Source organism: Cheilinus undulatus, linkage group 6, assembly GCF_018320785.1.
Source record: "Cheilinus undulatus linkage group 6, ASM1832078v1, whole genome shotgun sequence".
Taxonomy (NCBI): domain Eukaryota; kingdom Metazoa; phylum Chordata; class Actinopteri; order Labriformes; family Labridae; genus Cheilinus; species Cheilinus undulatus.
The window spans coordinates 10,233,532-10,258,005 of record NC_054870.1 but is presented as its reverse complement, the minus strand read 5'-3'; the positions used below and the strand labels follow the sequence as shown (position 1 = coordinate 10,258,005).

General features: G+C 38.6%; 1 protein-coding gene across 1 annotated transcript in view; it reads left to right on the top strand.

Annotated features, from left to right (window-relative positions):
* LOC121511202 (cilia- and flagella-associated protein 46) overlaps positions 1–24,474 on the top strand; it is a 157,200-nt gene that overhangs the window by 87,748 nt on the left and 44,978 nt on the right. Inside the window, 13 exon segments of the mRNA XM_041789801.1 lie at positions 7,107–7,288; positions 7,614–7,745; positions 7,858–8,023; positions 12,192–12,255; positions 16,771–16,906; positions 16,991–17,174; positions 19,128–19,275; positions 20,448–20,671; positions 20,771–20,887; positions 22,081–22,242; positions 22,386–22,534; positions 22,715–22,813; positions 22,894–22,954. Coding sequence (XP_041645735.1) covers positions 7,107–7,288; positions 7,614–7,745; positions 7,858–8,023; positions 12,192–12,255; positions 16,771–16,906; positions 16,991–17,174; positions 19,128–19,275; positions 20,448–20,671; positions 20,771–20,887; positions 22,081–22,242; positions 22,386–22,534; positions 22,715–22,813; positions 22,894–22,954 — 1,824 coding nt within the window.

Below are 24,474 nucleotides of genomic sequence, written 5' to 3'. Positions count from 1 at the left end.
CTGAGGGGGAGGTGGTATCAAAAAGAGAATAGTGCTCATCCAAAAATGTAAACTTTTTTTCAGTGAGAGTGTAGCGTCATTGTCCAGTGTGTAGAAACTCTTCACTAACCACAAAGTTAAATGAATGTCAGTGAAGACAGGGTCGTGGTAAGGTTTCTGTTATTTACTGAAAACTTTGTCCATGTTAACAAAATGGTGAAAACTGCAAATAAAGACATAAAGAATTAAATGTTTGTTCTACTACACAAGAACTGCATATCACAAGCACATATAACAAAACCACAAATTCCACCAATATATTCTCACAATACCTTATAAAATATTTTATCTAACATCTCTATAATATCCTTACCAAAGAGGATTAGGGCCACTGAAAAAAAATGAGATGCAAACATGTTTTTACTCGTGAAATAAAAAGTCAGAATTATGAGATTAAAGTCAGAACTCTGAGATTAAAGTCAGAATAATGAGATTAAAGTCAGAATTCTGAGATTAAAGTCAGAATAATGAGATTAAAGTCAGAATTCTGAGATTAAAGTCAGATCTAACTTTAATTTTAAACAATCTGCACAAATGTCAATGGTCTTAGCCCCCTGGGCAGATTTTTACTGTGTTTACTGGGCATATGAGCGGCAGACTAGTTAACTGAAGTTTTGCCCAAGCAGTCCATAACGCCAAGCTAATTTACTCAAGCACATTCCAGTTCCAGAAAGCTCTTCACAATAAAAGTCTCAACCTCAGATACTGCTGAGATGCATGAAACTTTGTAAAATCGTAACAGGAAATAAGCTGTTTAAACTTCACCAACCTACCAATTCAGATGATCCCACAAAAAACAAGAGCAGAAGAATTCAGTCTAGTTAACCAGTCTGGCCAGTAAACACATGCGGCTCAGACTGTTGACATTTGTGCGAATTGTTCATAATTCAGCAGCTATTTAGCAGTTAGTTATTCCAGAAAGTAAGAAAAACAACTTTCAGATATCAAAACTAAGAACACAGGAGGAGGCAAACCCAGGACCCCGAAGTGAAATTTAGCTACTCTACCACTGTGCTAACGGACTACTTGATGACATAGTGTAGTTTTCGTACCAACTGAAGACGACACTTGAAGTGGCTGAAAGAAAAGTTACTGGAAACAACTAAACATCTAGTACTGCACTGACAAATATGCATGTTTAATGAATAGTTAGACTTTATGAACTATAAATGATTCAGTCAAACTGAAGCAAATCAATAGTTTGCTTTCTTTTTAAAATTTCCCATACATGAGCTGAACAGCAACTTCAGGAGCATCTGGAGTGACTGAGCTTTCACTCAGAAACCCATTGGCCAATGGGAAAAGCCCATCCATGTGTGACATTTCTGTCAGAACTGAGAGCAAAAGTCTGATCACTGAGAGAGAAAAAACAGGAGCTGTAAACAGAAAGATGTTCAACATGTAAAGACTAATCATTTGTTTGAATTTGTACTTTTGATGTAAACTTTTTTTGCTTGGATCACATTATTTGTGATTTTTGTTTGGTACCGTGTAAGTTTTCTTTGAATCTTTTTGGCACATATTTCATTTCGTATGGACACAGGCCCTAAAATTTGTGCTTAATCAAAATACTTGAATTAAATGATACAGAGTTTAGTCTGTTGTGGTCGGAGGTTGAGTTCACAGTGATCTTAAAGAAACTTCTTGACCCTAAATCAACAGCTTATGGATTAAGTATTACATTCCAGTTATTAAACACAAAGACTACTGAATAAATGAATAATTACAGCATAACCGGGTACCCAGAAGGTTAGAGATTGGCCTCACTGTGACACCAAAATGTCCTTGATAAGGTTTTTCTGGACACTTTTTGTGATGTTCAGTTGCTTTTTTCAAGGGCAGAGTGGGAAGTTGATGCTGATGCATCAAAATGTTGCCATGCATTTTCTACATGTGTAATAATGCTGCCAATATGTGAACAGTATTATAGTTGTATTTTAACAAAAACTTTTGTTTAAAGGGGTTTTCACACACATGCTTTCTTCAGAATATATACTTCCGTCCCTCTGGTAAAATTTCCTAGTGAGTTTGGGAGAGCTGATATGTGAACACGCAGGAAATATTCCAGAAAATTTACTGCAAGCAAGCAACAGAACAGCTGATAACAAAATGCGATTAGTGAGTAACTTCAGGCCCATGCTGAAACAGGGTCGTACTTCATCATAAAAGCTTTCTAAATGTTATCCCATCAGGAACATTTAAACCACTTACATTTCCATCCCATTTTTGTAGATTATCCCCTCTGAATACCTGAAAAGAAGAAAAATTTGACAAATGTCTTCTTGGACTCAAGAATGAACATAAAAGATTGTTGTGCAATTCTCAAGGTGACTTTGACCACTCGTCAGTCCCATGCCTGTGAGCCGGATATCTCAGTAACACCCAAAGGCAATTTTGTCACATCTGGTTTATTTTCTTTATTTCCTGTCTTTATCTGTCTGAGAAAATTACCCTATTTACTGCTGAAACAGTCTCTCTTTGCCCTTCCTGTCATGTACCTGTCTGACTGGAGAGAGGGGTCTACCCACAGTCACATGCTCTGCAGGCAAACAGAGAAATGGAGGGGATGAGAGAGGAGTACATCAGTGAGGGTCGGTGCCCCCTTTTTTCCTTGTTTTTTTCACTGGCAGCTACCAAAGCCTAAATTTCAGAGCACTCTTCATCAACAAATTGTGTTTCTGGGCTACAGAAGTTGTCTCTCTCGAAGTAATGACCGTCAATCTGTATAACATTGTTCAGCATTCATATTTGCTTTTATTCAAGGACACTTAAAAAATGAAAACTAAATGCAATGTAAAGGAATTGTGTCCTGGCATTAGCAGCAGCCTATAACTGGAAATTGTTTGCTCAGAAAGAGTCAGATAAGTTCTAGTGTTGACAAAGTAAATATCAGATGTCCCACTCCTGACTGGCAGGCAGCACCAAAAAACAATGAACTATTTTCAGCTGAGGGCACTGCAACAAAAACACAGCACTGAAAACACTGATCCCTATTGGTTAGTATTGAAAAGGAGCAACAAAATGCATTAGCGGACACAGGTACTGAATGACCAAGCTTACCTCTTTCTCTGTCTCTGTTTCTTTGGTGTCACACTCAGGATGGGAGGGGTAAATATTGTAGTGTTATATTGGTGCTTTTTTGACACATTGAGATTCTGACAACTTTGACAACTAAGACAGTAAATATTGAAAATCCAGAGAGACATCAGACTACATTGTGTTAAAAACTGTCTGGTAGCCATTCAGCTTCTATTATATTAAAAATAACATTAGAATTCAGTCTCTTCATCACTGACACATTAGACAAAGTGCATGTTAAGTAAAAATTAGGGCTGTCAATAGATTAAGATTTTTAATCGCGATTAATCTCACAAATTCCATAGTTAACTCGTGATTAATCGCAAATTAATCGCGCTTTTTTGTCTGTTCTAAATGTACCTTACAGTACTATTTCTCAAGATTTAAATACCCTTATCAACACAAGTGGACAGAAATGCTTTCTTTATGCAAATGTTTGTTCATGTCAACAACACAAAACAACAACAGATAAAGTCCAGAAAATTCTCTAGACTGAGCTCAAAGATACTGAACGCTGCAAAAATCTGCTGAGAGCATAACATGGTAAACTCAAGCCACAACAGGTGGAGACACTGACCTTAATGTAACATTACTGAATACACAGTATGTAGAGTGTATGTAGTGTATGTAGAGTGTATGCAGAGTGTAGAGTGGACTCCACAATGTAGGGTCAAACTTTAGACTTCTAGAAGTTAACTCCTCTGTTCTCAGCAGCTGAACACCAAACAACAGATCTCATCATCACACATGGACATGAAGAAGTCAAGTCTCTGCTGAGAGCTCAGCAGTAAGGCACAGACACATCTAATGGTGTTTCACTGTTCTGATGTGAGTAAGGTGGACACATCTGCCCTGCTCAAGAGAAAAAGCAAGTAATTACTTTAAAAATATCTGCTATTATTTATCATATTTTTACTTTCAAACTAAAAAATGTAGTCCAAATGTAAAATAAATGCTGACAGTAAGAAATGACTGTCATCAGTCCAGTAGATTCATTGGAATGATGTCAATAAACACACGTGAAGCCTCTTTTCAAAACTCATGAACACACAAAATAAAAGTCTCAGTGGAGAACTTTTAAGGTGTACTAAGAGGACTTAATCATCTCTTCATTCTTTAGATCATTGAAGAGCTACAGATTTAATCTAAAACCTTCTTTTTCTTCCTAAATAAAGGAGACCCACAGTCTAATAATGCTTTCAGCTTATATTATGACGCTCTACAGAGTTCATTCACTAACCTCTGCTCTCCTGTCACACACCAGCCTCTGCTGCTCTGTCTCCTCCTCCTTCTCATGATGCAGCTGTACATTCACCAGCATCAGACAATCTCCTGCAGAGTCTTTGACAGTTTTGCAGCATCGTGATTGACTGTTACTTAAATTTGGTGTTTATTCACAATTCCTGTCGATCGTTTCAGTAAGTTTCGTTTTTTTCCGAATACTTTCACTTTCAAGCAGGAGCTGCATGGGGATGAGAGCGGACCTTTAGGAGACCTTTAGTTCATGGCAGATATAATAGCCTAAATAAATAAATAAATCATACTGGCCCAAAAGTGCACACCGGGAAATGCTCAGTTATGCTAGATAGCGAGTCCATCCCTGCAATGTTGTCTAAGTGTCTCCACTGTAAACAAATCCAGCATGGCGAGGGGGGCAGCTCTCTGCATTAGCAGTGTGCATGGCCAGCGAGTGGTGTGGGCTATATAAGTCTCTACGAACTTCCTGTAACTCCGTTCATGTCGACAGTATGAGAAAATAACTTCAGTCTTATCTGACATGATCTGAAAGCTGAACCTGTCATTCAGAAGTCTCTGTCCTTTATCCATTTCTACTCGCTTGTACCGCATCACAACGGCGCCGCTTCCTGGTCTGGCAAACTACAGGATGGGTTGAGGGTCATACACAACGCGCATGCGTTAATCGTGTGACAAAAAAAATTAGCGGCGTTAAAAGTAATTTGAGTTAACGCGATATTAACGTGTTAACTTTGACAGCCCTAGTAAAAATATTAACATTTATTTGTAGCATATTTATTTATGCCTGAAGGAATGCTCACTGGATGTAAGTTTATATTACTTCATCATCCATGCAGCTACCATCCATGCAGTTGTGCCACCCTTGGCAGCAATAACTGAAAAAGCGTTTAACCCGTGATGAGTCTCTTGCATCGTTGTAGAGGAATTTTGGCCCATTCGTCTTCACAGAATTGTTTTAACTCAGCCATATTGGAAGGTTTTCCAGCATAAACTGCCCATTTAAGGTCACACCACAGCATCTCGATTAGATTTAAGTCAGGACTTTGACATGGCCACTCCAAAACCTTAGTTTTGTTTTGTTTTGTTTTGTTTTGTTTTGTTTTGTTTTGTTTTGTTTTGTTTTGTTTTGTTTTGTTTTGTTTTGTTTCGTTTCGTTTCATTTGTTTTTTCTTTAAGCCATTCAGAGTTGGACTTACTGGTACGTTTTTGGTCTTTGTCCTTCTGCATAACCCAAGAGCTCATGAGCTTGAGGGCAGGAACTGATGGCCGGACGTTCACCTTCAAGATTTTCACAGCAAGTGGTCCAGGTCCTGATGCAGCAAAGCAGCCCCAGACAATCACACTGCCACCACCACGTTTGACTGTTGGCATGATGTTCTTTTTATCAGATGCTGTGTAATTTGAGTTTGAGCTTCTCTGATACAGTCAGATAGCGAATTATTCCCTTAAAACATCACACACAATAGGATAACCTTGCAAAATAATCTTTAGAACCATCTGATATTCAGACCTATGCTGACTTTGCTGACTACCCTTTCATTTCAACTGACTGAACCCACAATCTCATTCTTTTGGTCATCACCAAACATCATGACCTTAGGTGAGGACTGGGACATAGGTCAGCCAGTGAATTGAGAGCTTTGCCTTCTGGTTCAGCTCCCTCTTCACCACGGCGGTCTGGTAGACGTCTGAAGAACTGCTGAAGTTTCACCAATCCGTCTTTCTATCTCATGGTCTCTTTTACCCTCACTTGTTGAAAAAGACCCTGAGATACTTGAACGCCTTCACTTGGAGCAAAGACTCATCCACCACCTGAAGGGAGCAATCCACTGTTTTCAGGCTGAGAATTATGGCCTCAGACTTTTAGGTGCTGACCCTCATCCCCAATTGCTCAGCTACAAACTGCCTCAATGTCTGCTGGAGGTCCTCAGCTGAAGAAGCCAACAGAACCACCTCATCTGCAAACAGCAGAAAAACAATTCTTAAGGTCACCAAACCCTCCAAGAGACTTATTTATGTTTCTTTATCGTATTTTCTTTCAGATGTTTTTAGTCTACAAATACATACTCAGTCCAAGCTTCTGCCACTGTGTTGAAAACACTGATGGATGAAACTGCAACTTAATTGGTTCAAAGCCACTCAACCGCAAGGTGTCAATTCTAGTTATGAAGAATCACTCTGTTTGGCATTAAGGCTGCATACTGCACTCTTTTTCTTCTCTTGTACTATTTTTAATATGTACTCTGATTCATGTTTCCTCAAATTTTCTCTGACGACTATCTCCCTCTTGAAACCTGCTTTTATTTTGGTCTTCCAACTCTTATTCTTCTCATCCATTTCCCACCAAATTTTGCTTTGCTTTTCAATTTCTGCTCCATCCCTCTGCTTCTAACCTGTCATTTTCTGTGTGCTTCCACTCACTCAGCTTATTTCTTTGTATTTTTTTCTTCTGCATCCCTGATTACCACCTCCCCTTCACCCGATCTCCAATCTTTCCAACCCTCCATTTCCTTCTCCTTTTCTTTTACCCACTTCCTTACTCTTATTCCCATGCCGTATTGCTTATTCCCCCCTCTCCTCTATGCTTTCCCTCCTTTGTTTTCCTTGTTTAGCTGTTTGTGTTGCCTCCTTTCTCACCCTCTCTCATCTCATATTTTCTCTCCAACCCTCCTACCCTCTTTCCATTTCCCTCCCCGCCTTCTCCCCCTCCTCTCCTCTCTCCTCACCTGAAGCTGGTGAGCATGGCGTCTGAGTGCAGCTGGACTGACGCTGTGGTGGAGCTGCAGGTGTGGTGCCAGCTGGCTTCCTTCTGCCACGACGCTGAGGACCACAGCTTGGTGCTACGCTGCACTGAGAGAGCTCTGCAGCTGAAAGAGGCAGCAGCAAAGACCCTCAACACTTTGCCCTGTGTTTTGTAAGTGCTGATTACAAGATTTCAAACTGTATGACAATTTTAGACGATCTTCTTTCCTCTTATTTGTGTGAGCACTATATATAGTAAATGTTGAGAGTGGTTTACATGTTTGCTGCCTCAACTCTCTGGGGAACAGGTGACATCTTGTGCATATGCAACAGTATTGCAGCTGTAGATGTGCAAACGTTGCGTTCCATTTTTGCATGAAGTCACAAAGTTTCTGTTATGTGCGGAGTTTTTCTAGCATGTGTCAATTTATAGATTGGTTGATTGACTGACACACTGACTTTGATTGGCAGCTCATGCATTTCCTCTTATCCCCCAGGTATGGCCCGACAGCAGTGAGTGAAATGCTGAGCAGTGCAGCGTGTTTGAGAGGTTTGAGTTTAGCCTATGAGTCCAGAGGAAATCTGCATTCTTACAGAGAAGCTCTGAAGGTGCTTCTTTCTGGCGTCAGGTGATATTTACAGATTAATAAGAACAATGCCTCCTGCAAATACAAACCATCTATGGAAATATTCTCTTGATTTTTAACCTCACACAAGCTTGCCATCCTTTCTGGTCTGTAGCTTTGCAGAAAAGGCAGAGAATCCACTATTGTGTGCAGCAGCTGCCAGACATTACTGGAACGTGTGCCTGCCGCTTACACGGACTCCTGATGAGAGGCAGAAGCTCCAAGAGCCACTGGAGAAGATCCTGACTGCTTTGGTTCAAGCCAACAATATGCATGCAATGGTTTGGACCTTTCATTTGCCAAATTCACATCAATGATTAATTAGTTTTTCTTTTTTTGTTTTGGTGGTATCATGCATAAACAAGAGTATAGCAGTGTCAATTGCGAATAACATATGACAAAATGCTCATCAATGATTTTTTTTCCATGATTGATAAAGGCCTAAGACAATTTAGAAGTAGATTAAAAACCCTGAAAAGTAGGTTCAGTCTTATAATGCAGACAAGATGGCATAAAAATGTAAGTGCTAGGCTGTTGGACATTTAAAATCCAGGATAATCATCCACTGTGTGTGCCATCTGTCATTCACAATACAAGCAGAGGTAAGATAGAAGAAGTGTGTGTGTATGTCTGTGTTCAATCTTCTACAAAGCAGCAGATCAGACAGCCTGAGCTCTTAAGTAGGCTGAAAATGTGCAGGCACATCTCAAAATAATAGAATATCATAAAAAAAAAGTTATTTTTCTGTGTGTGATTTAATTTAAGAAGTGAAATATGTCCATATAGTCTAGATTCATCTCATACAAAGTGAAGTGATACCACACTTTTTCCGTTTTAATCTTGATTAGAATATTGCAAAACATCAATCAAGATAAAGATTTGTAATACAGAAATGTCTTCCATACAGAAAAGTTATGCCCTTTTATGCACTCAGTAGTTTGTCAACGCTCCTTTTGCACAAATTACTGCTTCAGTGTGATGTGGCATGGAGCCAATCAGTCTGTGGCACTGCTGGGATGTTGCTCTGAGAGCAACCTTTAGCTCACCTGTATCTTTCAGTCTGCTGTCTCTCATCTTCCCCTTGACACCTCCCAGAGATTGTCTATGGGGTTCAGGTCTGACCAGTTGGTTGGCTAATCAAACGCAGTAACGGCATGGTCAGCAAATCACTTTCTGGTAGTTTTAGCTTCGCTACAGGCAGGTGCCAAGTCCTGCTGGAAAAGGAAATCAGTACCTCCTTAAAGCTTCTCTGCAGATGGAGGCATGAAGAGCTCTAAAATCTTTTGATAGATGGCTGACAGCGTTGACTCTGGACTTGATAAAACACAGTGAACCAACAGCAGTAGATGACATGGCACCTCAAACCATCACTGACTATGAAAACTGAAAACACTGGACTTCAACCATGTAGGATTCTGTGCCTTACCAATCTTCTTCCAGACTCTGAGACCTTGATTTCCAAATTAAATCAAAATTTAGTTTCATCTGAAAACAGGGCTTTTGACCACTGAGTAACGGTTCAGTTATTTTTCTCCTTAGCCCAGGTGAGAAGCTCATAACTTGTCTGTGTTTCAAGATTGGTTCAACACTAAGAACAAGACACTTGTAGTCCCTCTCCTCTCACTGGATCTTGATCCAATGACTCCAGCATCAGTCCACTCCTTGTGAAGTTCCCTGAAGTTCTTAAATCTGCTTTGTTTGACAATCCTGTGAAGGCTGAGCTCATCCTGGTAGCTTTTGCACCTTTTCTTATCCGGTAATTCTCTCCCAGTCAGCTTTCCATGAATATGCTTTGAGACAGCCTCGGAGAACAGCCTGCCCTTTCAGCAGTGACCTTCTGTTGCTTACCTACCTTGTGAAGGGTGTCAGTGATTGTCCTCTGGATAGTTGTCCAGTCAGAAGTCTGAGAGAATGAAGACTCAAGAAATATTTGCAAATTTGACAATATTCTAATATGTTGAAATAATGGATTTTAAATTTTTGTGAGCTGTAAGCCGTAATCAATAAGATTAAAACAAAATGTCTTGGAATATTTCACTCTGAATGAGATTAATCTAGAATTTCTAAAAGTTAGATTTTTTCAAGTAAATCACTGGTGAAAAAATAAACTCTTACATGATATTCTAATTTTTTAGGATGCACCTGTAGCTCCTCTCTACATGCCAGTAGGATCAGTGTATTTTACAATGTGACAATGTTACAATGGGTTTTTGAGTCTGGTTTCAAACAGGAAATGGATCCGCGAGAAAATACACTGACCCAGGAGTGGTATTTGCATCAAACTAAAGGAAAACTTCAGTAGGCCTACCTTTGTTTGAAAGAGCTCAAGTCCACTCATGTGGCTCAGTCAGCAGGTTTTCCATTACAGTTATTTGCAAAAATTGAAGTGGTATTTCTTACGTTTCTACTAAGTACAATTGCCCCTTGAATGTGTTTATTTAAGTTTTGGGCATGAGCCTCGTGTTTCTCGTAAAATCTCATCTCACGAGACTCTGCTGCTAGGCAGATGGAGGTTCAAAACCTGTTGCGTGTTGGTACGGTTATGATTACATCTACAGAGGTTGCCTTGATCGTTTTTAATAGAAGATGAAGGCAACGGATGATAATTCGGAGGCAATGTCCATATGTATTGCAAAAGCCACGTATAAGGGTATAAGTATGATGTTAAGAAAAATCTCAGCCTCCATTTCAGTCCACACGTACTGGGCCATGTTGTCTCTGAGTGAGCTGGTCATGTGACACCATACATTACGTCCTGTGACTTGTAAATGCGGAAAAAGTGTTTCCATTGCACTTTTGCAATATATTTCTATATCGAAACATCTGAAAAACCTCCTCATGAGAGTGTAAAAACTTTGTTAGTGCTAATTGAGAAGGGTTTTTTTCTGAAATTCAGGTGTTTCCATTACCAGTTTTTTATTGGGCTATTTAGTTTTGCACATTTTTAAGGGTAGTGGAAATGCAGCTTCTGCCTTAGAGCAAGAGGGTCCCTCCCCGCTGTACAGAATTTACATGTTCTACATTTTAAAACAAGAAGTAAACAGTTGAGGTGGGCTGAGCCAAGCATCACTGGTCTCTACTTACCATATTTTTTGTGATTGTTTTTGCTGAGAGCATGCTTGTGGCAGTATTTGGATTTTGTGCATTTATATGTAACATTTTTTTTTTTCTAGAACTGGACCAGAATGTCAGTCTGGCTAAATCTAGACTGAAACTATAGGGGATAAAATGTGACCAGTACTAATAAGCATTTTTATCTAAAGACCAAGCCTAAAGTCAAAATAACTGCCAATATTGGTACTGAAGCATTTGATACTTATTCAACTCTACTAATCATAGTAACTCTCCTCTTTGGCTTTAATGTGTTAAAAGCAAACAAAACTAAAAAGAACATGTTTAGAAGTATTTGGTAACTTTTGCATACAGATGCTGAGGAGAGATAAAGACTTAAATGCTTAAAGCGCATCTGATAGGTGAATTTGTCCCTTTTGTATTCTCTCTCAATCACCTGACTACAACTACAACAGACTGTCATTACTTTGTTTCCTGTTTAAACCCAGCCAGGCAGTCAGCAGTTTTAGCTTACAAGCTGGAGGTTAACTCCAATCAAGCCAACTACTTTCTCACTGTACACTGCTGCAGTCATTAACAGATGAACCAAAAAGAGAGCAGAGACAAATTGACCTTACAGAGAAAACTCAAACATTAAAGCTTCTTCCCAGCCCCAGTGATAGATTTCTCCCCTAGACTTTAAAATTTTTAGTCATACAAACTTTCATATCCAGTCATATTTTCCAGTTTGCTCTTCAGGTTGAGTATTTTGTTATTTTTAACAGTTTTGCTCCTTTAAAATAAGCATTTTAAACTTCCCTGCTATCATTAATTGATGATAAATTGATAAATCATTTTCCACAGGGTGCTACTGGGGAGAATTTGTGAGTGTATCCAAGTGTGAGAAAACATCTCCCTAGCGCTGCCTGTGGACAGCAATCCAGCCTGAGGGATAAACAGACGTTCAGCTGCAAAATAACTTTAAATCTATAATTAAAACCAACTTCTGTGAGAATTCAGAATGATGTTCATCTGTGGCGTTCCCTCCAACTTGATGCTGATTTCAGCAGCGTTGAGAAACACAATGAGGAGGGGGAAAAGCGTTATTAATCCTTTTAAATGTGACGACCACACACATGGGGAATTTTTCTGTATGGGATGCCCAAGCGTGAACATCAAAACGACTACATCAGTCGGATATATGAGCCCAGAGATGTTGGAGCCTCTGGGAGTGGCAGGGGGATTTGTAGATATCTACAGAGAGAGGGCACGGTCAAATAAAGGGTGAGGGCAGATAGATTTACATCAGTGAGCTTAAAGTACAACAAACCATCCTACACTACTGGCAACACTCTCCTGGATAGACTTAAGTAATAATCCTCCCTGTTTGTGTTTCAGACACAGAGCAAAGAGAAAGGATCTCTGACCTTCACAGCAACAAATATGAAACTTGAAGCAACAGGTCAGTGAAAAAGGACCCTGAAATGGATCATCTTTCTTGTTTTTGTCTTGTTTACCTCATTTATTTTTTAAAATGTTAGATTGTGTTGCATGAACCTTTTGCCCATTTGGTTGACTGAAATTCTTAGATCTACATCTGTAGAGGAATATTATATCAACAAAATATCTTTATACTTAAAAAAGGTTCGAAGGAAGAACAACAATAGCTGTTTTTGTTAATGAGCAGATAAATTCTTTGTAGTGTGTGAACTAGTTTGCCAAACCTAAATACAAGTTCATAAAAGTGTTGCGGATGTAACAGAATTGTAGAACAGTTCAAATGACTCAGCTTCTTCCCAGATACAAAAAGTTTTCTGTCCTTTTAAAGAATGAGAATTTATCTTTTTATTAAATTTGAAGAGATTAAAGGAATAAGCCTTTGAAATAAGACATTCTGACTTGCAAAAAGCAGTTTTGTTTTGATTAAACATTTTTTTTTTACCCCTGCTAATTCTAGTCTTAAATTAATCAGAACTGAAGAGAACTTTTAGTTATAAGTCATATCTATTGCTAGCCCTTTTCAGAGTTTTTTTCCTTAACATTTTCATAAAGAAGCTAAGACGTCATTACATCTTTGTTCTTTCATATCAGTTCTGCTGTGGCAAAATATTGGTTTTATAGTATTGCTGAACCATGAAAGACTCGCAGCATGTAAATACAAAGCAGGAGCTCAAAATACACACACAATGCTGTTCATCTTCACTGGCTGATGGCCAAACTACCTCAACCTGCTCCATTTGATGCAAAGGAGCAGCAGCTCTACTCCTGGTTCTCTTCAAATGTCCAAGCCTCTGACCCTATCTCTGAGACTGAGCCCAGCCACCATCCTGAGAAAACTGATTTCAGCTGCTTTTATCCACAGTCTTGCTCCTACAGTTATTACCCAAAGTTCTTAACAATAGGTGAGGGTTGGGAGGTACAGTAAAATTGAAAGCTTCTTCCCTTCTTCATCGAAACAGTACTGCTGATGCTTCACCAATCTGCCTGTCAATCTCATGGTCTCTTTTACCCTCATTTATGATCAAGACCCCAAAATACTTGAATTCCTTCACCTGAGGCAGAGACTCACTCCCCACCCAGTTTTCTGGCAGAGAGCCTTTGCCTCAGACTTGGGGGCGCTGACCCTAATCCTGACTGCTACAGACTCAGATGCAAACTGTCCCAGTGCCTGCTGGACGTCCCCAGCTGAAGAAGCCAACAGAGCCACATCATCTGCAAAAACCAGAGATGAAATTCCAAGGTCCCTCAACTGGAAGTTCTTCTCCCCAACTTTGAGCCGAGACTGAAAAAAATAAAAGATAAAAAACAGACTCACTTTGATTGTACAGGGACCTGATGGCTCCTTGCAACATCCCTGGGTCCCCATATTCCCTCAGTACCCCCCACATCACCCCGTGAGGTACACGATTGTAAGCCTTCTCCAAGTTCACAAAACACATGTAGACTGGATGAGCAAAGTTACCGTAATCTCTCAAGAAGCCCTGCAAGTGTAAAGGCCAGGATGGTATCCACATTGTTTATTTTGTATCTGAGGTTCAATGATTGGCTTTAGCCTCCTTTCCAGCACCCTAGAGTAAACCTGTAAAAATGTTCATTAACTACCTTTTTTTCCACAAGAGTAAAGTAAGACTGGCTAATAGCCCAATACATCTCCAATGATAAAACTCTAATGAAAGTAAGTAAGTTTTGTTTTTGACAAGGAGACTAAATGAGACTAACATGCAATTTGTTTTCTCATCAGACATTCAAAATCTACAACATGAGAGAGAAGAAGCTAATAAGTAGAGTGAAGCTGTAGTACCTCTGTCTCTCAGCTGTAGAAAGAAGGGACGCCAGGTTTTGTTGGGTGCATACAACACACAATGAGTTGGCACCAGAGTCAAGCAAGGAGAATGAATGTTTTAAATAAAAGTTTGGGACTTTTTGTGGACTGGAAAATATTCAATTTTTGCCAACTAAAACTTAAAAATAAAAAATATAAAACGTTTCACACATCGTTGAAACAGGTATGGCAGTGTTTTTAACAAGAAAATGAAAATAGAGTTGTATGTGTGCTGAGGGTTATAACCACGTATAACTACAAAAGTGATGAGTAACTATATATGCTATGGTATGACTCTGCAAAGAGGAACGAAAGCTGGCAGAGCTAGCTACTAACTTTAGCCACGAATTTGACTATTTTCTGAGCATTTTCTCCTCTTAAGACTTGTAGGTTAAACACAGTTTAATGTGTGTCTTGCCAAATATGGAAATACACAGCTGGGGACATTCTTAGTAGGAATGATTAAAATGGGACTAAAGCCAAAAGGTGTTTCAATCCAAAGACTTGTTGAAATAGCTGTCAAAATCAACACTCCCCCTGTGACACCTCTGTTGTTACTGCTGATGTCTGCGCAGAAGTGGGGTCACTTTGTTCCACCTCTACACCTTTGTGACATTCAAAGTGACTGCAAAATGTCACTGGGAGGAAACTATCACACCTTGAACTGTCAGTCTGAATTCATAGTTTTTACACTACTACAAACACTCATAGAATCGCTTCCTGGTAGGCAAGAAAGGCCTTCTACTCCCAAACACTACTGACAAACTGAGGCCCCCTTCTTACACTTTAGTCACTTTTATTTTTACTGTTTTCCAGTGAAAGACAGTTTTTGTTCAACTGTATACACTAACTAATGAGAACACACAGCCCAGACCCAGTGAGGGGTTAAAAGTAGATTACTGCTGTTAGACACTTGACTGGTCCTTACGACAGTTATGGCAGAATGCCAACTCATGCTGTGTATCTGAAGCGCTTATGATGCATGGCCATTGCATATATGTATTTGCTCTCACGATATGGTCTGATGGTCATGCCCAACCTGAGTGCCCACACTGTACGAGTGAAGTTGGGACGGACTGTGACAGAAATCCGCAGTTTACTTTTTAAAAAGTCTCTCAGACTGAGGGTAAAGTGTTTCAAGTCAAATCCTCTCTCTCTCTCTCCCTCTCTCTCTTTCCCCTGCTTTCTCTCTCTATCCTACACCTACAAACAGCATCACCTCCTTGCCACAGTAGGAATATTCCTGCTTGTTTATTTCCTTTATCATAGCATGGGTGTATCAGAAAGTCATTCCAACTGTTGTCATTAAATATTTAGAAAGTTGTCTGACAGTTTACAAGGATCAAACCCCCAAAGTTGTTTATTTTGCTCGCATTTCTGCTCTCACTGTGGGAGTGTCTGGAGTTGTACGACCAATATATCAAATATGTCAGAAATCTATCCGACCAGTTGGGAGCAGATTGTCGGGGTGTGGTCGGCTGTTGTACCCCCCTGTACACAGCCTGACAAACAACGCCCAATCCAACTGAAAGTTGGCCCGACTTCAAAATGAGTGTGGTCAGTGTAAGCCCGACTAGGGATTGGTATAGTAGGATCAAGCAGACTTCTCCATCTAAACTTGGCATCAAATATTGTGTTAACCTGAGTAGGATATAATCATCTCTAATATAACGTTGCACTGACTGACAGCTGACAGTGATCCTTTAACTGTTGTTCAGTATTATGACCTAGCTAGTTAGCAATCACCTTTGCTTTTGAAGAAATTCTTGCCGTTCATTTCCAAACAGTGGCATTATTGACCAAAACACTATAGAAAAACATAAAACAGTCCGTCATTTCGTGGACTTTTATCCAAGCAGCATTGTGAGGAGAGGAATTGGGATTTGGGACCCATCTGTCCCAAAAATCAGATTGTTATATCCTGTCTAGGGTTTTTTTCATGCCTTTATTGGTAAAAGAGAACAGTGGATACAACCAGAAACAGGATTCGAGAGAGTCGGGGAGAGACCTGTGGGACAGGAGCCACAGGTTTGGCTTGAACACAGGCCACCCATGTACACGGGACACAACAAAACCACTAGGACATCTGCACCCCTCCTGTGTAGTTCATTATATTGGCCTCATGACAGGAAGTCAAGCATGTTTGCGTTCTGGCTGCCTTCCACAATACATTTTCCATGAGCACGTTCCACGTCCAAAAGTCACAAGTCTAAACCAACCAAATGGCAAAGTGAAGGAATAATGATAAAGTCGTGGCTTCAAGATGGAACTATGAGACAGAGGAAAAAGTCTGTTGAGCTCTGGAAACAACATCCCTGCCTTTATGATGAGTCACAGAGGGACTACAACGACAGACTGAAAAAGAGAAATGGTGAAAAATAGATGCACTTCAGCAACCCAGCCAACAACTGTATTTAAAAATAACATTTTATACACAAATAGATACAATTTTTCACAGGTTTGTCTCTGTGATTGCTTAAACTAAAACTGTGACCATCCTGACAGAAAAAAAAGATAATCTAGTCTGACCATTAAGGACAAAAATGTCAGAAACAAGTACATAGTAAACTTTTATTCTAATTTAAATATCATTTTTTTGCAGTAAACGTAAATCTAAATGTAGCCTTTTTGTTTCTGCATGTGTCCCTCAAACAGAAAAGGAGGATGTAACCATCAGAGCTGCCATTTACAGTTTGTTGCTACAGATTCAGACTGATAAAGAAGACTGGAACAGCGCTCTGAAGCTCCTGGACAAGGCTATCAAAGACATGCCAACCAAGAGACACCAGCTGTGAGTAACATAGGGAGAGAAATCAAAAAGAACAAAGATGCAGAAACACAGAAAGACACGAAGAAATCCTGCTTTGTCTTTCAGACCTCTGCTGAAAGAGAGAATCCTGGTGAAAACACGCCTGGGGGAAAATGTTCTGATGGATATGAAGAAGTTAGAAGACCAAGGGGAGCAGTGCTGTTCATCTATGTGGCACCAGGTGGCGCTGTGTTCTGACAGCATCACCCAACAGATCAGCTGCTACCAGAACTCCATCAGCTCCCTGCTGGTAATGTGTCTAGCCTGACTTAACTATTCTATAATTACTGAAGCACATTTCATGAGATAGATCATACTGGAATCTTAGAAAATTTAGGTCACAAAGCTCAAGATGTTATTCCTGGGTTGTCTTTGCATTGAGAGAGGTATTTCTAGAAAAGTCTCTGGTCCCATCATGTGGAGGCAGTGTATCATTACAGCTTTCACAGCACTACAGGACTCCTGCATTGGTGCTGGGTAAGTGTTTAGAGCACAGGGATCCTTACAGTCAGTTATATCCACATCCAATCAAGAGTATAATATTTGTTGCTGATATCAGGTCTCAGTTTACATGTAAACAGGAGATAATGGTCAAGTTCTTTGCCTTAGATTGATTCTCTTGTGTTTTGTTGTTTGCTGAAGGGTTCATGGTGTTTGGAGTAAAAACCAAAGAATTTTTCACTATGCTGAAATTAAACCTAAATGACACTCATAAAAAGAGCTGCCTCATATCTTCACTTTCCCCCTAGTGCCTTAAATTTCACTAAATTCAGACATCTACCAAATCACTTATATTATTATATATACAATAATATCTATCTTGAAAAGCTACAAACACCATCTCAAATAAACAATTTTAAGATGTAGTTTTTAGAAAAATAGACCATACTTTACTTTGAGCAGAGTAGAAAAATAGCTGTACACACAGAGGAAAAATATATATTTTTTTAAATCTTCCTTTTGTTTTAAAATAGAATTTAAATAATTGAAAGTTTTTTATAGTGCACTATGCACAAACAAAATAATTCAAAGTGCTTTACATAATTGAAAACAGAACATTTATACCATTAAGAATATTAAAGGACAAAAATATTTTAAAGTATGAAATGATGAGAAACATATACAATTACATTTAGCACAAATTAGAACTTTAAAAACAAAACATATTAAGATATTCTCAAATAAGGTTTATGCTTTGTGTGTCTTATAGTTGTATAGTGCTTAAAGTCCTTGATTACAAAGTTTTACCTTCCCAACAGACACAGATTAACCTACTGGTCCGCCTTATTAAAATACATTCTGTTTGACAACATATTCACCAAGGATTTATGCTCCATAAAGAGAAAGACAAACATTAGGACAAACATCAATTGTTATTTGTTCAAAATGTAAAGGAGAGTGTAGGTCAGAGACTGAAAAGGCTGGTATTGTGGTCTGCATGGAAGCTCAGCCTTGTTGCCTCACAGCAAGAAGGTTCCCAGCCAGGACCCTTCTGTGCAGTTTGCATATTTGTTTGCATATGCATATTTGCATATATTTGCATGTTCTGTCCAAGTACTCCTGCCCCCCCACAGACCAAAAACCATGCTTGTTAGGTTAATTAATGATTCTAAATTGCCCATAGGTGTGAGTGTAAGCGAGCCTGGTTGTTTGTCTTTATGTGTCAGCCCTGTGGTTGCCTGGGTGTACCCTGCCTCTTACCCAGTCACAGCTGGATTGGGCTCCAGCCCCCACAACCCCAAACAGGATAGAAAATGGATAGATCGATGAGTTATTATTACTCAGCTGTTGAGGCAGTGACTATTGAAAGTACATTATTTTCCCCAGCTACATCAGTAATTGAAAGCTTCCTGTCCATTTCCAGTTATGTAAACCCAATACTTGACACACTGGGAATGAAATATATAAAAATATTTAATACGTGGAATAGTTGGCATTTTAGAATAGTCCAGTCTTAGTTAAATATCTTTTATGGACACTGGTTCAGCTCAGTTGGCATAACAAGCATCTATACTGAGGCTACAGTCCTTGAGACGCTGGTCACAAGTTGGAATCCCAATCTTGGCACGTGTTTGGTTCATGTGTTTCTCCACATTCTCTCCCCAACTGGCCTATCAAATAAAGGCAAAGCCCAAAATAATGTAAAACAACCCAACAGCTGCCTTAAATGTTTGTGTGTTTGTGATGGTATATTTTCGAACAGAGCACAGAGACTTGGCAGCAGAAGGTCGACCTGCTGCTGGAGTTTGGAGAGTGGCTGTATTTCCACAACTTCCCCAGAGCTGATGCCCAGCTGCATGTTGAGTGGGCCGTAGACATCCTGTTGCAGAGGGAAGATGAACATGAAGCAGGTAGAACCACTGATAGAGTATGCTCATGAATGAATGAATGAATGATTTCATTTCAAATCAAATTTTAAAACATTACAAAACAACAACCGTTGCATTGTTTAATGATCATGTGTCTGAATAATTAGTCATTAAATATCAAACTTCATACATCTCTATTTAGAGGAAAGTTATGAGGCACTGAGGAGCCCTTTTAAGTCAGTTTGAAAACTGATGCGGCGACAGACTTCCTTTGTCTCAAAGATTCCCTTCCTGTGTGTTCACACATGAAAAAATAAACCCATGTATTTTTAAAGTATTTTTTATTTTTATTGTTCCTCTCAGGGGAATAACATTTGTTTGTTTGATCCAAAAAGGATATTACCACATCTTTGTGAAAGTTGCATCATAAGTGAGTCCCAGTGTTTAACTTTCTTTTTCATATTTCAGCCTTTGAGACATTAAAACAAGTAAATATAGTTCAGAGAAAAACTTACTGACCCAATAAAGATCCCATGTGGATACCCACTGAGAATAGCAAAGCACCATTTTAAAGAAGCTTTGAGCCCCATTAGATGATCCCAAAGAGACAAACCAAGCCATAAAAGAACCCAATAAAGGGAATGAGTCTCCAAAGTACAGGCTATATTTAAAATTGTCAAAAGTTAAAAAATCTTCTTAAGGTTGTGCAATTTTATAGTATTTTGACAATTTTTTTATAGCATGCATTTTTGGACAGAGCATTCTCCATCATTTTCATGATCTAAAGTATCGAACCTGTCACAAAACTGAATCTACTTTTAGAGAAAATGAACGTCAGGGAGGAATAATCATTTAAAATTTGGTAACAAACTACTGCATGATATTTAAATTGCATAAATATGTTGGCTGTCATTGCCTAAACCTTCCCTTCATTTTTGTGCAATTTAGAAAGTGTGCAGAAGTTTGATAGCAATAATTAACTGTTAAAAACAAGAAAATACCCAATTTTGGGTGCTCAGTACTAATATATTTCTTCCTGTGGTATCTAATAGTATTGATATCATTCAATTTTTAATGGTATCATACGGAAGTTTTTAACTGAAGTGTTGTTACATCCCATAATTATATTTACCAACAGGTAACTGCTCCTTTTATATATAATCCCATTTAAATTCCTTGCTGCAATGAATATTTTATGTCTTGTTTTCTTCCAGTGGAGACATCCATTAAAAGAGATTTGAGCCCAGTAAAATCTGAGTCCACTGTTGGAGTTAGGGACTTGTTTTACACACAGAGTTTGTCTGATCTAAAGGAGATACAACGCCTTGACGGCCTCGTAAGAGCACACACTTTGCTCGCTGTCATGGCAGACAGGACTACACCTGAACACCAGATCAACCTGCTCAGAGCCTACACCTTTGTACTACAAATATGGAAGGTAATGCATCTTTGCTATAAATGCCATGTGTAAGAGGCTTGCCTTAAAATTAAAACGTGAGCATCCAGTATTTGTCTTAATGTGCTGTTTGTTCTCTAGGTATCTCTGGCAGTGTGCTGTGAGATTTCTAGCGAGATGGCAAAGTCTCAGTCCACTCAGCCTCCTCCTTCTGCTGGATCTAAAAAAGACAAGGGCAAAGGAAAAAAAGCCAAGGATGTAAGTTCAAAACTGAAGAAATATTTCTACGATCCTGAGGAGGACGTGTAACATATGGACATTTCAAATTAAAGCACGAAATCCTGATCAGATTTTAGTGTTCCTTTTTCTCCCACCAAACCACTTTGGTAAAGAGGAGACTAGAATTAGTGCCCAGCAGTCATGCCTCTGCAAGGTTAACAATTGTTAGACATTGAAGGTGCAGGGTCAAGGCGAAGGGTGGTTTTTGACCTTGTCCTCTGACCTCCAAAATGTAATCAGCCTTTTTCTTTTAGTCAGAGTGGGCATGTATGGAAAGTTTAAAGAAAATTCCTCCATGCATAGCTTTGATATTAGGTTAACAAGCAAGGGATAAACATGAGGCAGAATGCCCTTGACGTATGACACTGAGCAACAGGGGAACATGTGACTCAGTGGCCTCGACCCTTGACCTACAACCTACAAAATACAATAAGTTTTATGAATCAGAATGGACATTTGTGCAAAGTTTGAAGACTATTTCTAAATGCCTTCTTGAGATATCATGTTTCTGATCAAGGGATGAATATGAAAGCCAGGGACCTTGATTTCTTATTCACAACCTTCAAAATCTGATCAGTTCATCCCAGAGTCAAAGTGGACATTTGTGTTAAGTTTGATTTTTTTTTTTTTTCCAAAGCATTTTTGTGATATGACATTCAAAAGCAACAGGTGGACATGTGGGACATGTGCCTCAATGGCCTTGACCTTTGAGCCACAACATCCAGAAAATAATCAGTTCATTTTTAAGTCAGAGTGGATGATTAAAGAAAATTCCTGAAAGCATTCTTGGGATGTTGCATTCACAAAAACAGCCCAGTGAGATAGACAACCTGGCCCTAACACAGGCAAAAAAAATACTTAAAAAATACAACAAAACATGGGTGCCTTTTTTGAGGGTTTTTAATGACTTTCCTTGACAAAGCTCTCTTATTATGAGTCTATCGTGTTAAATAGCTAGAAAGCTATCTCACTGTAATAGTTTGAAACCACAATAAACAAGGCATAACCTATCAATTTCGTTGGCAGATTTTTTGTGGGCATTGCAGCGTCAAAAATTTGGGTCATAAACATATTCCCAACATGTATTTTATTGATTGTATTTTATCTAAGTTCCACCAGCTCATGCAGTCACCTTATGTCTTATCTTTACTTTCTCTGATCTGTTTTAGCAGCCTCTTCCTGAAGAAGAACGACCAAAATCTGTTGTTCTAAATCAGGAAGCACCTTCCACACTGTGTGACTGGTCTGGCTTCATGTGTCCTGAGCAGGCCCGGCAGATATTCCAGACCAACGAGAACCCTCACTGTATCAACACCGACAGCATAAAAAAACAGGTGAGACCATACACCTCTGTGTCTAAATACTTTCCTGTTGAAACATACAACGATGTACTTTCATATATATCATAACAGACATTCAGTTAGTTAGTTAGAATCAGGATTACAATTCTTAATGTTCTGTGTTTATGTGGCTGCAGATTCAAAGCCTGTTTTATCTCAACCTGCTGGAAAAAGAGCTAAACTCACTCTCACTCAGCCACCTGACTTTACCTATATTGCATCTGGCTGAGACCATAGCTCATGACCTTTTGGACAAGAGGAGCCTTTCCGATCTCTACAGACTAAGGTAAAAACATGATAAGAAATGATAAAATGGAAGAGAAACTCTAATATCTGCTCAGTTGAATTGCATGTACAAGTAATATGGGAGAAACAAAAGCCTTTGTGGAAAATCTGATAAACAACTTAAATTGATTTCACTACATTGTTTTTTTAATGCTTTTTCTTGATTTTTCCACCTAATAAGAACCGTGCAGACCTGCTGTCAGCTGGGTTTGGAGGCACAATCACCGTACCACCAGCAGCTCTTGAATTTGTGCCGAATTCCTGAACAAGAACAGATGGAGTATGTCATCTCAGATATAAAAATTTAATATTTGCACATTCAACTTTAATGATCAGTGATAACGGTCTTTGTGATTGCAGCTGCCGCAGTGAGATGACTTTTCCACAGGAGAGGAGAGACCTTCACAAAAATCATAATCAGGTCAGTCTCCTACTCACAAAATCTATGTGTTCAATTTTTTATCACATGCTCCACATTCACAAGAGTTAAGTTAGAAAATGACCATTAAAATTAATAACTCTGGTTTTATCATATATTAAAAGTGATTGGCAAGAATCCTCTGGAGCTGTATGTTGGTGAAGTAAATTAATTTTATGCTTTTATTTTATTATGGTACTCTGATTTATTACAACTCTCTATATGAGTTTTTACAACTGTGACATTTCTTAGTGGAACAGGAGTCTGCTTTCATATTTTTGAATGTTCGTTGTTATAATGGTATGGTCATCAGCACTTCACCTTGTTATAAAAAAAACCTGAATGGGTCATATCTCAAACCTTTAACACTGTCACTGAGATGATTCAGATGATAAGAGAACGACAGAGAAAACGAAAATAAAACGAGATCCAATTTCAGTGAACCTGCAAAATTACTTCCAACAGATGATCCCCTCCCAAACTCTGTAAAAACACTCAGACCAAATGCCTGAGGGAACAATGAGTTAAAACTGCTTTTCCTGGGCTCCACATGCACAGCTATGCAATCAAAATCTCACGAATTACATCAATAAAAGGCCATCAATACAATTAAAAACAGTATTGAAACTTTCACAGTTCCAGGCAAAATAAAACCCAGAACTAGCTAAGGAATCCTTAAATCATAAAGATTAAACAGTTTATGACTTATTATGAGTCATAAACTTATTATAAATCATAAACTACTATGAAACAACAAAAAAAATAATCTCTGTGACGATAGATAATGTTTTAAACTCTTTTAGGGTGTATTTTGTGCTTTTAGCCTTTATTTAGATTGGACAGCATAGAGAATAGTAGATAGAATGGCTTAAAGACCTGCAACCAATTATTGTCCAGTAATCCCAGTCATTAAAATGTTTACAAAGACTTCCATTCAAAAAGCCTTTTCTTCTCTGTTTTACTGCCTGAACAGTTAATAATGTCTAAAAAGATAATGCCTCAGATATTTTGCCTTTTTTTATTAACCTATTCATTACTTAGTGTGTTTATTATGGTGAAATTTGCTGCAATGTGGCTCTCCTCAAGGTATCAATAGTTTCTTATTTTTCATTTTAGTGTTACTTTTTTTTTTTTACACATTAAGGGATAGTTGTTACTTATAATTTTCATTTGACTCATTCAAATTTGATATTTGAAAACAATTCAAGACCTAAAATTACTGTTTTTTGTAGGGCTTAGTTTTTATTTAGTTTCAGTTAACTAAAATTATTTTTGTATTTTAGTTATTCAGTTCATTTTAGTTAATTATCATAAACTTGGCTCTCTTGAATGAGTAAAAGTAACACTCTAGACCAGTGGTTTTCAACTAGTGGGTAGGGACCCCAGACTGGGTCACAGAGCTGTGTTCAGGAATTTTCACGGTGAATTTATCTGAAAATGAACATTCTCAGTCAACTTTTTCAGGAAGTAATTTCCCCTAAAAGGTTTAAGAATTTTCTCTGAATTTTTGGGAGTTTTCTGCT